The sequence below is a fragment of the Giraffa tippelskirchi genome, chromosome 10 (genome assembly GCF_054371585.1).
Source record: "Giraffa tippelskirchi isolate mGirTip1 chromosome 10, T2T-mGirTip1v1.2.pri, whole genome shotgun sequence".
NCBI classification, from domain to species: domain Eukaryota; kingdom Metazoa; phylum Chordata; class Mammalia; order Artiodactyla; family Giraffidae; genus Giraffa; species Giraffa tippelskirchi.
Window position 1 is genome coordinate 150,775,215 of NC_137284.1, and position 15,272 is coordinate 150,790,486.

At 40.0% G+C, this 15,272-nt stretch overlaps 1 protein-coding gene across 14 annotated transcripts in view; it reads right to left on the reverse strand.

The window, feature by feature from the left end:
- The window catches only part of TPK1 (thiamin pyrophosphokinase 1), a 559,100-nt gene that overhangs the window by 281,283 nt on the left and 262,545 nt on the right, over positions 1-15,272 (reverse strand). For all 14 annotated transcript variants that reach the window (XM_081534537.1, XM_081534527.1, XM_081534535.1 and 11 more), the window contains one exon: positions 4,692-4,763. Coding sequence is in view for 7 of the 14 variants with exons in the window: in XM_081534527.1 (XP_081390653.1) it covers positions 4,692-4,763 (72 nt within the window). In the remaining 7 variants the exon portion in view is untranslated. The remainder of the gene's footprint in view (positions 1-4,691; positions 4,764-15,272) is intronic.

A 15,272-nucleotide genomic window follows, 5' to 3' on the forward strand; every position in this document is an offset into this window, starting at 1 on the left:
GTTTTTCAATTCATGAAATGTCGCATGTGCCTCCCTTTAACCTGTAAGACCCACCGAGTATGTCAAATATCTTATGACTTAAGCCTCATCCAAAATGAACAGAGCATGTTGCCCATATCTTCGTGTGATCTTAAGGTTGGTTTCCAGAGTAATGAGAGAGACAGACACCCAGTAAAGGAAAGTAATTCCTTATTAGGGGAAAAAGCTATAAGGCCAAGGATTAAACACCTGGCATTGACATATGTGATCATCAATTCGTAATCTGATTAATATGGTCACCACTGTTCTGTGGATCAAATGCAAGAGGCAGGGTGAGGCCAGGAACTCATGTTAAAAATGAGGATATACTTCAGGAAGTCAAACTCCTTAGAAACCTCATATATGATCAATCTATGCAACCTTATCCCACGTAAATGAATGTCTGTGGGTTTCTTATTTCTTTTTTGTATTTCAATTTCATGTAACTCAGAGACCTCTCCTACTACCTGTGAGGACCCGGTAAGCTTGGTGACCTTGAGATGAAAAACACTGACCCACAACAAGAAATAACCAGAACCATTCAAACACAGACATCCCTGTTTCTTTCACTTACTGTATATTTCAGGGTGAAAAAGACATTTACTGGAAGAGAAAGCCTGGCTCAAGAAAAAAAAAAAAAAGAGCGAGGGAGGGAGGGAGAGAGGTTAAGATATCTAACAGCAATAGTCACAAAGGCCAATAATCTCTGATTGCCATAGAACACTTAGTGAGATACTAACTAGACTTCTGTCGTTTTATCTAACTACCTACCTATCAAATATTTATTTTATGCCCCCAGATTAAATGCAGAGTACATAATGTTAGACAGGTAGGGATATATTCCAAGAATTGTGACCAAAAAGTCCTTAAAACTTCATGACGTAGTAGAGGGAAAACACACTCAAAAACTTTTATAATTTTAATCTCCCGTGAAGCCTTTCTTTAAGTCATTTAAACTAGATTTTATAACATGTGAACTAACATCTTCAAAGTAGTCTTTCCTTTGAAAGGAATCTCAAGAAATACCTACTCAACAGAAGCCTTTCACATACAGGTTAAAGGTAAAATATAGACTTTTATATAAGAGACTTATGCTATGCACTAGCCTTCAAATTTTCATGTGTATTGGTTTTGCGGTCAGCTCTCACCACTTAATTTCTGCTCTTGCCAAACCTTCACATCCACAGAAGTTACAGAAAATGCTGCATGCATAAATAAGCTCAAGAGAAACAGCAGGGCAGCCTCCAGCCATGACTTACTTGCTGAAATGAAATCTTAAGACACAATTCTGTCTCTTCCCCCAAACCACCGATGCTGCTTTTTTCTGGGACACTCTTTTGTGAAAATGAGCTAAAGCTCAGAGTTTCCCTATTTCATTGCTATTTCTTAGAAGAACAGCAACACAAGCCCACAGCCTCTGTTATGAGATTCACAAAAAACCTATTTTTTAGTCATTGTTAACAGAGCTGCTTTTTATAATGGTTCATGGCTCCAAAATGACAAGAATTATCCTGGAGACATACATGAAAGAATTTAGCATTTCAATAACCTAAGGAAAAGTTATTTGGGAAATGAGAGTTATCCAACCATTTCACTATACAGGACACTTTAGATACCTTTACTTCCCTTCATATACATGTACTGACCAAGTGTTCATTTTTTAATGCAAACCAAATGATCACTCAAGAGGGCCTTAGGAAGTATCACTACAAACAAAGCTAGTGGAGGTGATGGAATCCCAGTTGAGCTATTTCAAATCCTAAAAGATGATGCTGTGAAAGTGCTGCACTCAATATGTCAGCAAATTTGGAAAACTCAGTAGTGACCAAAGGACTGGAAAAGGTCAGTTTTCATTCCAATCCCAAAGAAAGGAAATGCCAAAGAATGCTCAAACTACCGCACAATTGCACTCATCTCACACACTAGTAAAGTAATGCTCAAAATTCTCCAAGATAGGCTTCAGCAATACGTGAACCGTGAACTTCAAGATGTTCAAGCTGGATTTAGAAAAGGCAGAGGAACCAGAAATCAAACTGCCAGCATCTGCTGGATCATCGAAAAAGCAAGAGAGTTCCAGAAAAACAACTACTTCTGCTTTATTGACTATGCCAAAGCCTTTGACTGTGTGGATCACAAAAAACTGGAAAATTCTGAAAGAGATAGGAATACCAGACCACCTGACCTGCCTCTTGAGAAACCTGTATGCAGGCCAGGAAGCAATAGTTAGAACTGGACATCGAACAACAGACTGGCTCCAAATAGGAAAAGAAGTACATCAAGGCTGTATATTGTCACTCTGCTTATTTAACTTCTATGCAGAGTACATCATGGGAAACGCTGGGCTGGATGAAGCACAAGCTGGAATCAAGATTGCCGGGAGAAATATCAATAATCTCAGATATGCAGATGACACCACCCTTATGGCACAAAGTGAAGAAGAACTAAAGAGCCTCTTGATGAAAGTGAAAGAGGAGAGTGAAAAAGTTGGCTTAAAGCTCAACATTCAGAAAACTAAGATCATGGCATCCAATCCTATCACTTCATGGCAAATAGATGGGGAAACAGTGGAAACAGTGTCAGACTTTATTTTTGGGGGCTCCAAAATCACTGCAGATGGTGACTGCAGCCATGAAATTAAAAGACGCTTACTACTTGGAAGGAAAGTTATGACCAACCTAGACAGCATATTAAAAAGCAGAGATGTTACTTTGCCAACAAAGGTCCGTCTAGTCAAGGCTATGGTTTTTCCAGTAGTCATGTATGGATGTGAGAGTTCAACTATAAAGAAAGTTGAGCGCCAAAGAATTAATGCTTTTGAATTGCGGTGTTGGAGAAGACTCTTGAGAGTCCCTTGGACTGCAAGGAGATCCAACCAGTCCATCCTAAAGGAGATCAGTCCTGGGTGTTCATTGGAAGGACTGATGTTGAAGCTGAAACTCCAATACTTTGGCCACCTGGTTCGAAGAGCTGACTCCTTTGAAAAGACCCTGATGCTGGGTAAGATTGAGGGCGTGAGGAGAAGGGGATGACAGAGGATGAGACGGCTGGATGGCATCACCGACTCAATGGACATGAGTTTGGGTAGGCTCCGGGAGTTGGTGATGGACAGGGAGGCCTAGCGTGCTGCAGTTCATGGGGTCACAAAGAGTCGGACACAACTGAGCGACTGAACTGAACTGAAATGATTAGCTGGTGAATGTCAGGCCTGAGACATTTTCAAATCAAATTCACTACAGAAAAACTAATAAAATGAAGAACTCAGTCAGCTCAAAAATCTACATCATTTCACACTATGTGCAAAACATGACAATTAACCTCCGCAAAATATGAGGCTAAAGATGTGGTTTTCATCATCCAAGGTTTCTAACAGCTCCTATCAATCAATATTTTATCAATTTCTAATGTTTGCAGTAAAACACAGTTTTACACACTCTCCTAAAAATATTATAAAACATGATACAATAAGTTCAGGTAAAAAACGATGTGCCTAGTCAGTCTGCTTTGGTCTTTATGAGCAATATCAACCATATAAGATTCTTTCTTTCAATCACTGTAATTAATAAGCAATTATGTGCCACACACAGCACTAGACAATAGAGATAAAGTGACAAAAAAGACCTTTTGGCTTTAAGATACCCAAATAACTACCTAATTACAGGTAAGTAAGCAGTAAGTGCTATGAAAGATAAGTTAATAGTTAAGTAACTGTTTACTTTTAGGGCAATGTTAGTACAACTACAATGTGAAATTTTAAGTTAGCTAATTTAAAGATGGCTAAATTTGGAATACCAAGAGTTTTCATCCTGAGCATATTGAACAGGAAAAATTCTTTCCACAAAATTATCTATATAATAATTTATTCCCTTTAGTATCACAACTATCTTTGTCCAGATGTGAGCTGATTAACGTAACAGATTTGCATTCTGAGACACACAACCTCAACAATGAGAACACTATTCTGGGCTGGTAAAAGAAAATCAAGAATATGCTACAATATATCATGAATCAAGATTTCTGTTTATCTAATTTGATCCAAAACTTATATTGAAAACATAGCAAAAGTATCCCTTAGGAAAAAAAAACCAAGACTTCATTAAAGAAGAACAGAGGTCCAAAATGGCAAATGCTATTTAATACTCTTTCTATAAAAATCAAAGAATAATGTGTAAGAGTTAATAAAGCCTATTTCTTACATGAAACTTCACAGAAGTTTAATTTGGTAAAAATATTCCATTTTTAACTATATTTTTCTGCACCCCTAGAAATTCTAATATACTGGTAATATCTTCCAGTCATCCTGAAGATATCTAATTACTGAATGCTGGAATGAGTGAGGCTTGTGGAGGTTTTCTGCTGTCACGGGAGCCAAAAATATTTACACTTGAACAAACACTTGTAAGTACTTAGGACAAACATCCACATAATAGCTCTGATATACAGTAGAGTGATGCGATATTATAATTCTGTCCTTGGAGGTCCACTCCTTGGAAACCACATGTATAAACAGATTAGCAGAGAAGCAATAATAATGTCTTCTGATAACTCAACAATTAAATCAGCATATTATAAATTCCACTTTTTAGTATTCCAGCTGGCTTCTGGGATATTTAACCGTCACATTAGTCCAAAGAAGAGTAAGAAAAAAAAGAAATATAAATGCTAATTAAGGTTACCTTTGTGCCAGAGATGACGAAAACATTTGTCCAAAGGCTGGTTCAGAATCACAAGGCAGTATTTCAAACTCCCTATGGGAAAGAAGCAAAATCAAGTAAACAAGTGAAGTTAAGTCTTTTGTTCCCTAATTTGAGTCTGGAATCGTACTCTTATTAGTTTAGGTTTTAAGTCTACACAGAGCTAAATTTTAATCACGGCTGATTTCTTATACCTGGATTTTAAAAGACACCGTAGGTTAAGTGGATCTACTTTATTCCATATGTCCATCACATCACTATATTGCTGAGGAATTTATTATTAAAATAGTTCATCATAAAAACAATTGCAGTCCATGAAGCTGTAAAGAGTTGAACACAACTTAGCGACTGAAAAACAACAACAACAAATGCTTCTTTTTGTAGGGGTGCACAGCAAAAATGCCTCTTATGTGAATTCTTATCCTCATGATATACACAACACTTTGCTACAAGCACCCTTCTACCTGGCTGGTTTGGTATCACCTTGATGTCTGCCAAGCTGCTTGGGTCTAATGGGAGTGTCCTTTTACATGCATTTTCATCCTCATTTAGTCATAGTCGCTCTTTCCCTCTCAATCTCTCCCTCGGCCACAGCTGAACTCACCCATGGAAAACCTTTACTTCCACAAAATCCTACTAGCTCTTTTCATGACTCTTTTATTCCAACGTTTTAGATGACACTCAAAAGACCAAGAAAGATGGAGAAACGTTACTTCTCCAGCAATCATTTCAAGCCTTCTATAATGTACTGTAAAAAGTGCAAAGCAGAACACAATAAGGCTGGCTGAAAATCTGTCATTCAGCTCAGTCCAAGCACTTCATTTCATTTATGGAAAAGAAATGTTTGTTTGGTGATAAGAAAAATTAATTGTTTTTTTTAGGCAATCTCAGTGTTAGAAATGGAACAAGATAAGGAAATGAAAAGGGGATGCCATCATCCACAGCAAATATTATTAAGTGCTGATTATATATCGAGCACTAGCAGTACGAAGAGGAATAAGATTACAGGGTGTCTAGAGCAAGATAAGACATTTATAATAAAGACGGTTTATTCCACATACAGTACAACACAAGGATAGGAGGAGTGCCGGGTAACAGATAAATGAATGTGGCAGAAGTTCAAAGCCTAGAAAGTCAGTAGGGTCTAGTGTCATCCTAGAAATCTTGGTGATATGCAGATCTCTGAACTTGATCTTAAAAAGATAGCTGGATAGAACAAAGAAAAGGGCATTACAGACAGAAAAGACAATGCACAGGAAGCTGCTAACCTTTGCCAGTAGGATTGTTATCATGGCAAGTTTAGGAGGCAACACCCTAATGATGGGCACCTGAGACACGTATCCTAACATTCCAAATTTTACACATGCTCTTTACGATGACCGAGAAATTTCAGTCCTGGCATCCAGGAAGTATTTAAGAGTGATGCAGAAATGAGTAGTAAAAGCAATTTATGTATACTGGAGGATCAGCCATACGGAGACGACAGACGAAGGTCAAAGTGCAGACACGCAGCTGAGATACTGCAAAGAAAGGGCAGAGAGAGAAAAGAACAAATTGCAAACATAAATCATCATATTTTGCTCAGTGTTACAGAGCAGAAGCACGTCAACAAAGGAAATATAGAAGAAACAGCTACAAAGGTAAAAAACTAACAGTATTTCCAAGAATGTGGCGTCAATAACGCAGCATCAAAGAGACTAGACAATGAGAAAAGGCTAACAAGGGGGCAAAAATGTCAAAGAAAAGTCTGAAAATTCACAGAGAACAGTAAAGAGAACAAGGAGTGAGAAAACTGTGAGAGATGCCTCTTCTTAAATAAAAAACTGAACTGTGAGAAATGCGGGAGAAAGAGGCAGCAAAGTCCAGAGAAAGTATTTTAAATATAGAATATATTGTATTCTAATTAGGAAGAGGGAAGTAAGAGAGAGAAGGGAAATGATTCATTCATTCAACAGGTATTTATAAAGCACAAAGTAGTCTCCTTTGGGAGTTAACATCCCCCCACCCTGGCCCAAAGGCTTACATACTATTGATAAAAACACGTATTGAGACTGAAGCAAAGGATGACATCATAGCGATACACGAAATTGAGGTAGAGGCCGAGGATGACTGATTTACTCATAAGAAAGTAAACAAGATCAAAATCAAAATATGGAAGGCGAATGGACATCGAAAATAACTGCTTCAAGAAATGGGCTACAGGAGCTGAATAGTCACAGGTTTAAAAACAGGAATTCAGTTGGGGTCAACTAGCAGACATAGGACATCAGATCTGTCTCAAATTCAGGACTTTTTCCACTCATTCTGGGATGTTGAAACAGGAGTTGGTGTAAACAAGATGGTGATGACGGCTGGTTTGAGAATGGGCAAAATCACTTGTCCAGAGGTGAGGGGAAGCCAGGAGGCATCTTTGGGCTGCATTAGAGTGAACGATAGTGGCAAAAACCAGTGATTACCGCAAAACATTCCTCCTCTTATTCAACAACAGAATCCTGAGGGGCTTTTGTGGTTTTGGTTTTGGTTTTTGCTCTGACTTTCTGGGGTTTTTTTTGTTTTACTGGGCACATTACTGTCCAGATGAAAAACTACCTCTTAGATTCTCTCCAGCAAAACGTAGTCATAGCACTAAGTTCTGGCCAAGAAAATGTATAGAGGAGCCTGATATGTTACTTTTAGGCAGTCTCCTTAAAGTGTCGCGGGGCGGGGGGGGGGGGCACTTTTTCTTCTGTTTTTCTTCCATTCTGCCATCTGGAGCCAGACTGATGAATAAACAACTGTCTAACAGCCACCTGGGATGCAAGGAACAAAGACAACAGGCTGAGAGAACCTGGGTCCCTGATTACTCCATGAAACCTCTGGGCCAGCACTTCAAAGCCTGACTCCAGACTTCTTTTATACGAGAAAAAAACTAAACTCCTACTTTAAGTCAATAATCCTTGGGGTTGCTATTCTGTAGAGAGAAACTGAATTTTAATTAATGGGGTGATCATGGTCTTCACTAGGTTAAGGTAAAGATGATCAAGAGAGAAAGCGAAAAAGACAAAGAGCAGGCAAGCTTCAAAAGACAGGAAGGAAGACTTCAACTCGTTTATTCATTCAACAGGGATAAGAGATTCATAGCCTGTAAGTGCTTGATACGACGTTAATGGCAAGGAGCTAATAGTTAGGATAAACCAATGGTCCTTTAATCTTTGGCAAGGTATGCACTGCTAAAGGAGGCATTCAACAATACTGCATGTATGTGTAAGTGAAAGAACAAACTGCTTTCTGTCACTGATTCTTTGATATGTGAACTCAGTATTTTTGTGGCTCAAAGAACAATCTGATGAAGGGGAAAAACATTATTATCCACTTTACTGCTCCTCTAAAACCAGTACTTTCATTAAGGCGTTATCTGTGAAAGCATTTTCGAAAAGAACGAAGATGTCTGAAAATGTATAGTACGGTTTGCTAATGATGTTATCCAAGAATTAACTACTCCAACTATTTCTATACATAACATTTATGTTAATCTGGTTCTATACATATAGATCTTTAGGTACTAGGATCTGATATTCTTTCCTCTTCTAATCTAGACTCCTCTGCAATTAAAACTAAATGAAGTTAGTATGGCATTTATTTTACCCTCAAAACCCTTATGGTTACTAGTCCCTACTAGGCTGCAGACAATGTAGTACCCAGAACCACCCACTATTCCTAAATAGGTTATGAGAGAATCTCAATGCAAAGAGAAGTCCACGTCAGCTGCAGACACTGAACCACGTGACCTTAACTTCTGACTCTAAATGTGTAGGAATTTAGAAAATAGTCAGGACCATAGCAGTAAGGAAACTAATAGTCTCGTATCAAGTACTGGGTTGGCCAGAAAGATCACTCAGGTTTTTCTGCACCATCTTATAGCCAACCCAATATTTCTCAAATTGTCACACTGATGCTATCCCTGCTGCTAAGTTGCTTCAGTCGTGTCCGACTCTGTGCGACCCCACAGACAGCAGCCCACCAGACTCTGCCATCGCTGGGATTCTCCAGGCACGAACACTGGAGTGGGGTGCCATTTCCTTCTCCAGTGCATGAAAGGGAAGAGTGAAAGTGAAGTCGCTCAGTCATGTCCGACTCCTAGCAACCCCATGGACTGCAGCCTACCAGGCTCCTCCATCCATGGGATTTTCCAGGCAAGAGTACTGGAGTGGGGTGCCATTGCCTTCTCCGATGCTATCCCTAGGATGTACAAAAAGACTTAAGAGAAAGGCTAGGAAGAATTTCTTCCTTATGCTATGAAAACTACAACTTTTAAAATCAAATGTACTAAGTCATTCTCTCTCAAAGAGAATACAGGATAAGTCAAAATCCTTGATTTGCTTTCTCAAAAGGATTTCAATTATCAATGATGGAAAATCCCTGATCCTGGATGGATCAGAGCTGAAGTACTCCAAGACGCCTGGAAACTCTGAATTAAGTACAAATGTCCAAGTTCATGGCTCAGCAGGTAAAGAATCTTCCTGCAATGCAGGGGACACAGGAGATGCAGGTTCAATATATGGCTTGGGAAGATACCCTGGAGAAGGAAATGGCAACCCGCTCCAGTATTCTTGCCTGGGAAATCCCATGGACAGAGGAGTCTGGGAGGCTACATTCCATGCAGTTGCAAAGAGCTGGACATGACTGAGTGGCTAAAGGCATAAGCAACACACACGAGTCCAAGTTCATGACATGAAAAAGACAATCAAAAATGAGATTAAATCATCAGCCTTGAGCTAATAAGCGAAGAGGTCCTCTGACGGCTAAGGACTAGTTAAACAAGTTCAGAAGGTAAGAAAGGTGGGAAGGCATGCCAACTCGCCTTCATTCTTACGTAGTTCTCTCCTTGCTTTTATTATTTAAAAACAAAACAAAATAACAACAACAACAAAGAAACACCTGCTTCTTAGGAGAAATGGCTGATTCTATGTTTTGTGATTGGGAGAAAGGAAATTCATAATACAAGCCTGTATCATCAGATAGTGCCAGAAAGTAATGAAGCACTCCCTCAAAACCCAAAAAACACCACACCACATTGATGGAAGTATGTCAAAGGGGTGTAAGAGAAAATTCAAAGAGCTCTCAATACCCCAATGGTCAAAACTGGAACAGCTTAAGTAACAAAATAGTTTTGGCTAACAACCCCAGGTATAGAGATAAAAATTCATGACTCAATACTGATACAACAAAAATGACTGAGTTAATTATTAAAACAGGAGGAAAGAAACATATCCCAAGCAGAACTCCTCCAAAGAAATCACTATTTACTTGAGGAGATACTCCATCGTAAAGGGTGGAAGCCCAGTGTGGGCTCTGCATATTGTGGGTTGCACAGAGAAGTTCCCTTCCAAACAGTGTACACTATGAAAACGGGGGTAAACCTTTACAGAGGAGAAACCTGACAAACACCACTTCAGCCAGGTGATCAAGGTCAGCATTAACAGTCATAAATAGGGTGATGAAAACAGGATTCTATCTCTTCATCTTCTTCTCCAAATTCCACATCCCCAGTCTAAGCAGGAAAAATAAATTCAGAAAAATTTCAACAGAGACACATACTACAATGCGCCTGCTCAATACTCCCCAAAACCACTAAGGTCAACAAAAACAAGGGAAGTCTGAGAAATTGCCACAGCCAACAGGTTCCTAGGAGACATGACAATTAAACCTAATACTGTGGGCTGAATGAAATCTTGGGACACAACAGGGTCATTAGGTAAAAACTAATGAAATCTGAATAAGCTATGGAACTAATAATAATATATCAATACAGGTTCATTAATTGCAACAAACACTCCATACTAATGGAAGGCGTGGATAAAGTGTAAAATAGGGAAATACATTGGAACTATTTTTTACCATCTTCTCAATTTGTCTGTAAATATAAAGCTGTTTTTTAAAAAATAAAGTCTTAAATTTTTTTTTAACACACTGGGGCAGGGGAAAAAACAGAACTGAAAATTATTCCATAAACTAATTCAACAATTATTCCATAGAAAATAACTGTCATATAAATAGAGTCCAAAAGTGTTTCTGGACTTCAGGTATAAATCCAAGAAGAGGGGGGAAAAAAACAACCACTGCATCAGAAAGCAAAGATTGTTCTGTTTCATCTTTGGAAAATAATTATATCAATATTTTCTTTTAATTAAGAAAATAAAAAGACAACAGCAAATCTCAAGAAAAGCAATTTCTTTTTATTTCAGATCTCTGAGAATAAAAATTATCTGGATTATATACAGAGCTAGATCCTATTGACATCTATGATACAATTATCAAAACAGTAATCCAACTCAAGAGTGAAAGGGTTAACATTTTTTTAATTAATAAGAAATTAACACAGTATTAGTTACTATGCAGACTGGCACTGGAACCTCATTTGTCCTTACAGTAGCTGGTCATGGCTTACAAATTACCCACGAGATCGCCTAAGGGAAAAAAAAAGTGAGCCCCACACAATGGCAGCTGCCCTTCACCCTCATTTCCCTCATTTATTCAGCTTGTTAGGAGTTTTTTCCAGTGGTCATGTATGAATGTGCGAGTTGGACCATAAAGAAAGCTGAGCACCAAAGAACTGATGCTTTTGAACTGTGGTGTTGGAGAGGACTCTTGAGAGTCCCTTGGGCTGCAAGGAGATTCAACTAGACAATCCTAAAAGAAATCAGTCCTGAATATTCACTGGAAGGACTGATGCTGAAGCTGAAACTCCAATACTTTGGCCACCTCATGCGAAGAATTGACTCCTTGGAAAAGACCCTGATGTTAGGAATGACTGAAGACAGGAGAAGAAGGGGATGACAGAGGACGAGATGGTTGGATGGCATCACTGACTCAATGGACATGAGGTTGAGCAAGCTCTGGGAGATAGTAAAGGACAGGGAGGCCTGGCATCACAGTCCATGGGGTCGCAAAGAGCAACATGACTGAGGGACTGAACAACAACACAAACTGCTGCTGCTGCTGCTAAGTTGCTTCAGTCGTGTCCGACTCTGTGCGACCCCACAGACGGCAGCCCACCAGGCTCCCCCGTCCCTGGGATTCTCCAGGCAAGAACACTGGAGTGGGTTGCCATTTCCTTCTCCAGTGCATGAAAGGGAAAAGTGAAAGTGAAGTCGCTCAGTCGTGTCCGACTCTTAGCGACCCCATGGACTGTAGCCTACCAGGCTCCTCCGTCCATGGGATTTTCCAGGCAAGAGTACTGGAGTGGGGTGCCATTGCCTTCTCCGACAACACAAACTAATCTTTACCAAATGGCTGAGTAGATTTTTTTTTTTCAATGATCCAATGGATGTTGACAATTTGATCTCTGGTTCCTCTGGCTTTTCTAAAACCAGCTTGAACATCTGGAAGTTCTCCATGAAGGTACCGTTGAAGCCTGGCTTGGAGAATTTTGAGCATTACTTTGCTAGCATGTGAGACGAGTGCAATTGTGCAGTAGTTTGAACATTGTTTGGCATTTCCTTTCTTTGGGATTGGAATGAAAACTGACCTTTTCCAGTCCTGTGGCCACTGCTGAGTTTTCTAAAGTTTTCATAGCTTTGACTAGACGGACCTTTGTTGGCAAAGTAATGTCTCTGCTTTTTAATATGCTGTCTAGGTTGGCCATAACTTTTCTTCCTAAAAGTTCCTTGATATCTCTAATCTTCTTGAAGAGATCTCTAGTATTTCCCATTCTATTGTTTTCGTCTATTTCTCTGCACTGATCACTGAAGAAGGCTTTCTTATCTATCCTTGCTATTCTTTTGAACTCTGCATTCAAATGGGTATATCTTTCCCTTTCTCCTTTGCCGTTAGCTTCTCTTCTTTTCACAGCTATTTGTAAGGCCTCCTCAGACAATCATTTTGCCTTTTTGCATTTCTTTTTCTTGGGGATGGTCTTGATCACTGCCTCCAGTACAATGTCACAAACCTCCATCCACAGTTCTTCAGGCATTCTGTCTATCAGATCTAATCCCTTGAATCTATTTCTCACTTCCACTGTAAGGAATTTGATTTAGGTCATACCTGGTTGGTCTAGTGGTTTTCCCTACTTTCTTCAATTTAAGTCTGAATGTGCCAATAAGGAGTTCATGATCTGAGCCACAGTCAGCTCCCAGTCTTGTTTTTGCTGACTGTACAGAGCTTCTCCATCTTTGGCTGCAAAGAATATAATCAATCTGATTTCAGTATTAACGATCTAGTGATGTCCATGTGTAGAGTCTTCTCTTGTGTTGTTGGAAGAGGGTGTTTGCTATGACCAGTGTGTTCTCTTGGCAAAACTCTATTAGCCTTTGACCTGCTTCGTTTTGTACTCCAAGGTCAAACTTGCCTGTTACTCCAAGTATCTCTTGACTTCCTACTTTTGCATTCCAGTCCCCTATAATGAAAAGGACATATTTTTGGGGTGTTAGTTCAAGAAGATCTTGTAGGTCTTCATAGAATCGTTCAACTTCAGCTTCTTCAGCATTACTGGTTGGGGCATAGACTTGAATTACTGGGATAATGAATGGTTTGCCTTGGAAGAGAGTTACAGAGAAACATCTATTTCTGCTTTATTGATTACACCAAAGCCTTTGACTCTATGGATCACAACAAACTGTGGAAAATTCTTGAAGAGACGGGAATACCAGACCACCTGACCTGCCTCCTGAGAAATCTGTATTCAGGTCAACAAGCAACAGTTAGAACTGGACATGGAACAACAGACTGGCTCCAAATTGGGAGAGGAGTACGGCAAGGCTGTATATTGTCACCCTGCTTATTTAACTTATATGCAGAGTACATCATGAGAAATGCTGGGCTGGATGAAGCACAAACTGGAATCAAGATTGCTGGGAGAAATATCAATAACCTCAGACATGCAGATGACACCACCCTTATGGCAGAAAGTGAAGAAGAACTAAAGAGCCTCTTGATGAAAGTGAAAGAGGAGAGTGAAAAGGTTGGCTTAAAACTCAACATTTAGGAAAATAATATCATGGCTTCTGGTCCCATCACTTCATGGCAAATAGATGGGGAAACAGTGGAAACAGTGAGAGACTATTTTTTGGGACTCCAAAATCACTGCAGATGGTGATTGCAGCCACGCAATTAAAAGATGCTTGCTCCTTGAAAGAAATGTTATAACTAACCTAGATAGCATATTAAAAAGCAGAGACATTACTTTGCCAACAAAGGACCATCTAGTCAAAGCTATGGTTTTTCCAGTAATAATGTATGGATGTGAGAGTTGGACCATAAAGAAAGCTGAGTGCCGAAGAATTGATGCTTTTGAACTGTGGTGTTGGAGAAGACTCTTGAGAGTCCGTTGGACTGCAAGGAGATCCAACCAGTCCATCCTAAAGGAGATCAGTCCTGGGTGTTCATTGGAAGGACTGATGTTGAAGCTGAAACTCCAATACTTTGGCCACCTGATGCGAAGAGCTGACTCATTTGAAAAGACCCTGATGCTGGGAAAGATTGAGGGCAGGAGGAGAAGGGGGCGACAGAGGATGAGATGGCTGGATGGCATCACCGACTCAATGGACATGAGTTTGGGTAGGCTCCGGATGTTGGTGATGGACAGGGAGGCCTGGCGTGCTGCGGTTCATGGGGTCGCAAAAAGTTGGACACAACTGAGCAACTGAACTGAACTGAGTAGTTTTAAATATTCTTCAACACATACTGAAGATAATACAAATTCTGCCAAAGCATCATACAAGAAACTGGCCAAACTGGTAACTTTTAGAAGTAGTTCTTGTTGTTTAGTCACTCAGTTGTGCCCAACTCTTTGTGACCCCACAGACTGTAGCCCACAAGTTTCCTCAGTTCATGGGATTCTCTCTTAACAAGCTTCAAATATAATCTAATTAGTCCTGGCCAGAACTTAGTGGAAGGAAGGAAAAAGGAGGGAAGTAAAGAGAGAAAGGAGAGAACAGAGAGAGAGAGAAAGGAAAGAGGAAAGGAAGGAGGCGAGAGGAAGTGAAGTATTTACCCTTAAGTATATAGAACAGTGATCTCAACTTCCCTGTATATCAGAATCAAAGATCAAACAACAACAAGCCAATCACCTTTCCTAGAGCTTCTGACTCAATGTATCTGCAGAAGGGCATGAGTACCATGATTTTTTTAAAAAGCATCATAAGAGAGTCTAATATTGTACTGCAGTGTTAGACGCTCAGTTGTGTCTGACTCGGTGACCCCAGACTGTAGCCTGCCAGGCTCTTCAATTCATGGGATTCTTCAGGCAAGAATACTGGAGAGGATTTCCATTCCCTTCTCCAGAGGATCTTCCAGACCCATGAATTGAACACAGGTCTCCTGCATTGCAGGAAGATTCTTTACCACCTGAGCTACAGGGAAGCCCCTGTTGCTGCTGCTGCTGCTAAGTCGCTTCAGTCATGTCCGACTCTGTGCGACCCCACAGACGGCAGCCCACCACGCTCCGCCGTCCCTGGGATTCTCCAGGCAAGAATACTGGAGTGGGTTGCCATTTCCTTCTTCAGTGCATGAAAGGGAAAAGTGAAAGTGAAGTCGCTCAGTCGTGTCCGACTCTTCGCGACCCCATGGACTGTAGCCTACCAGGCT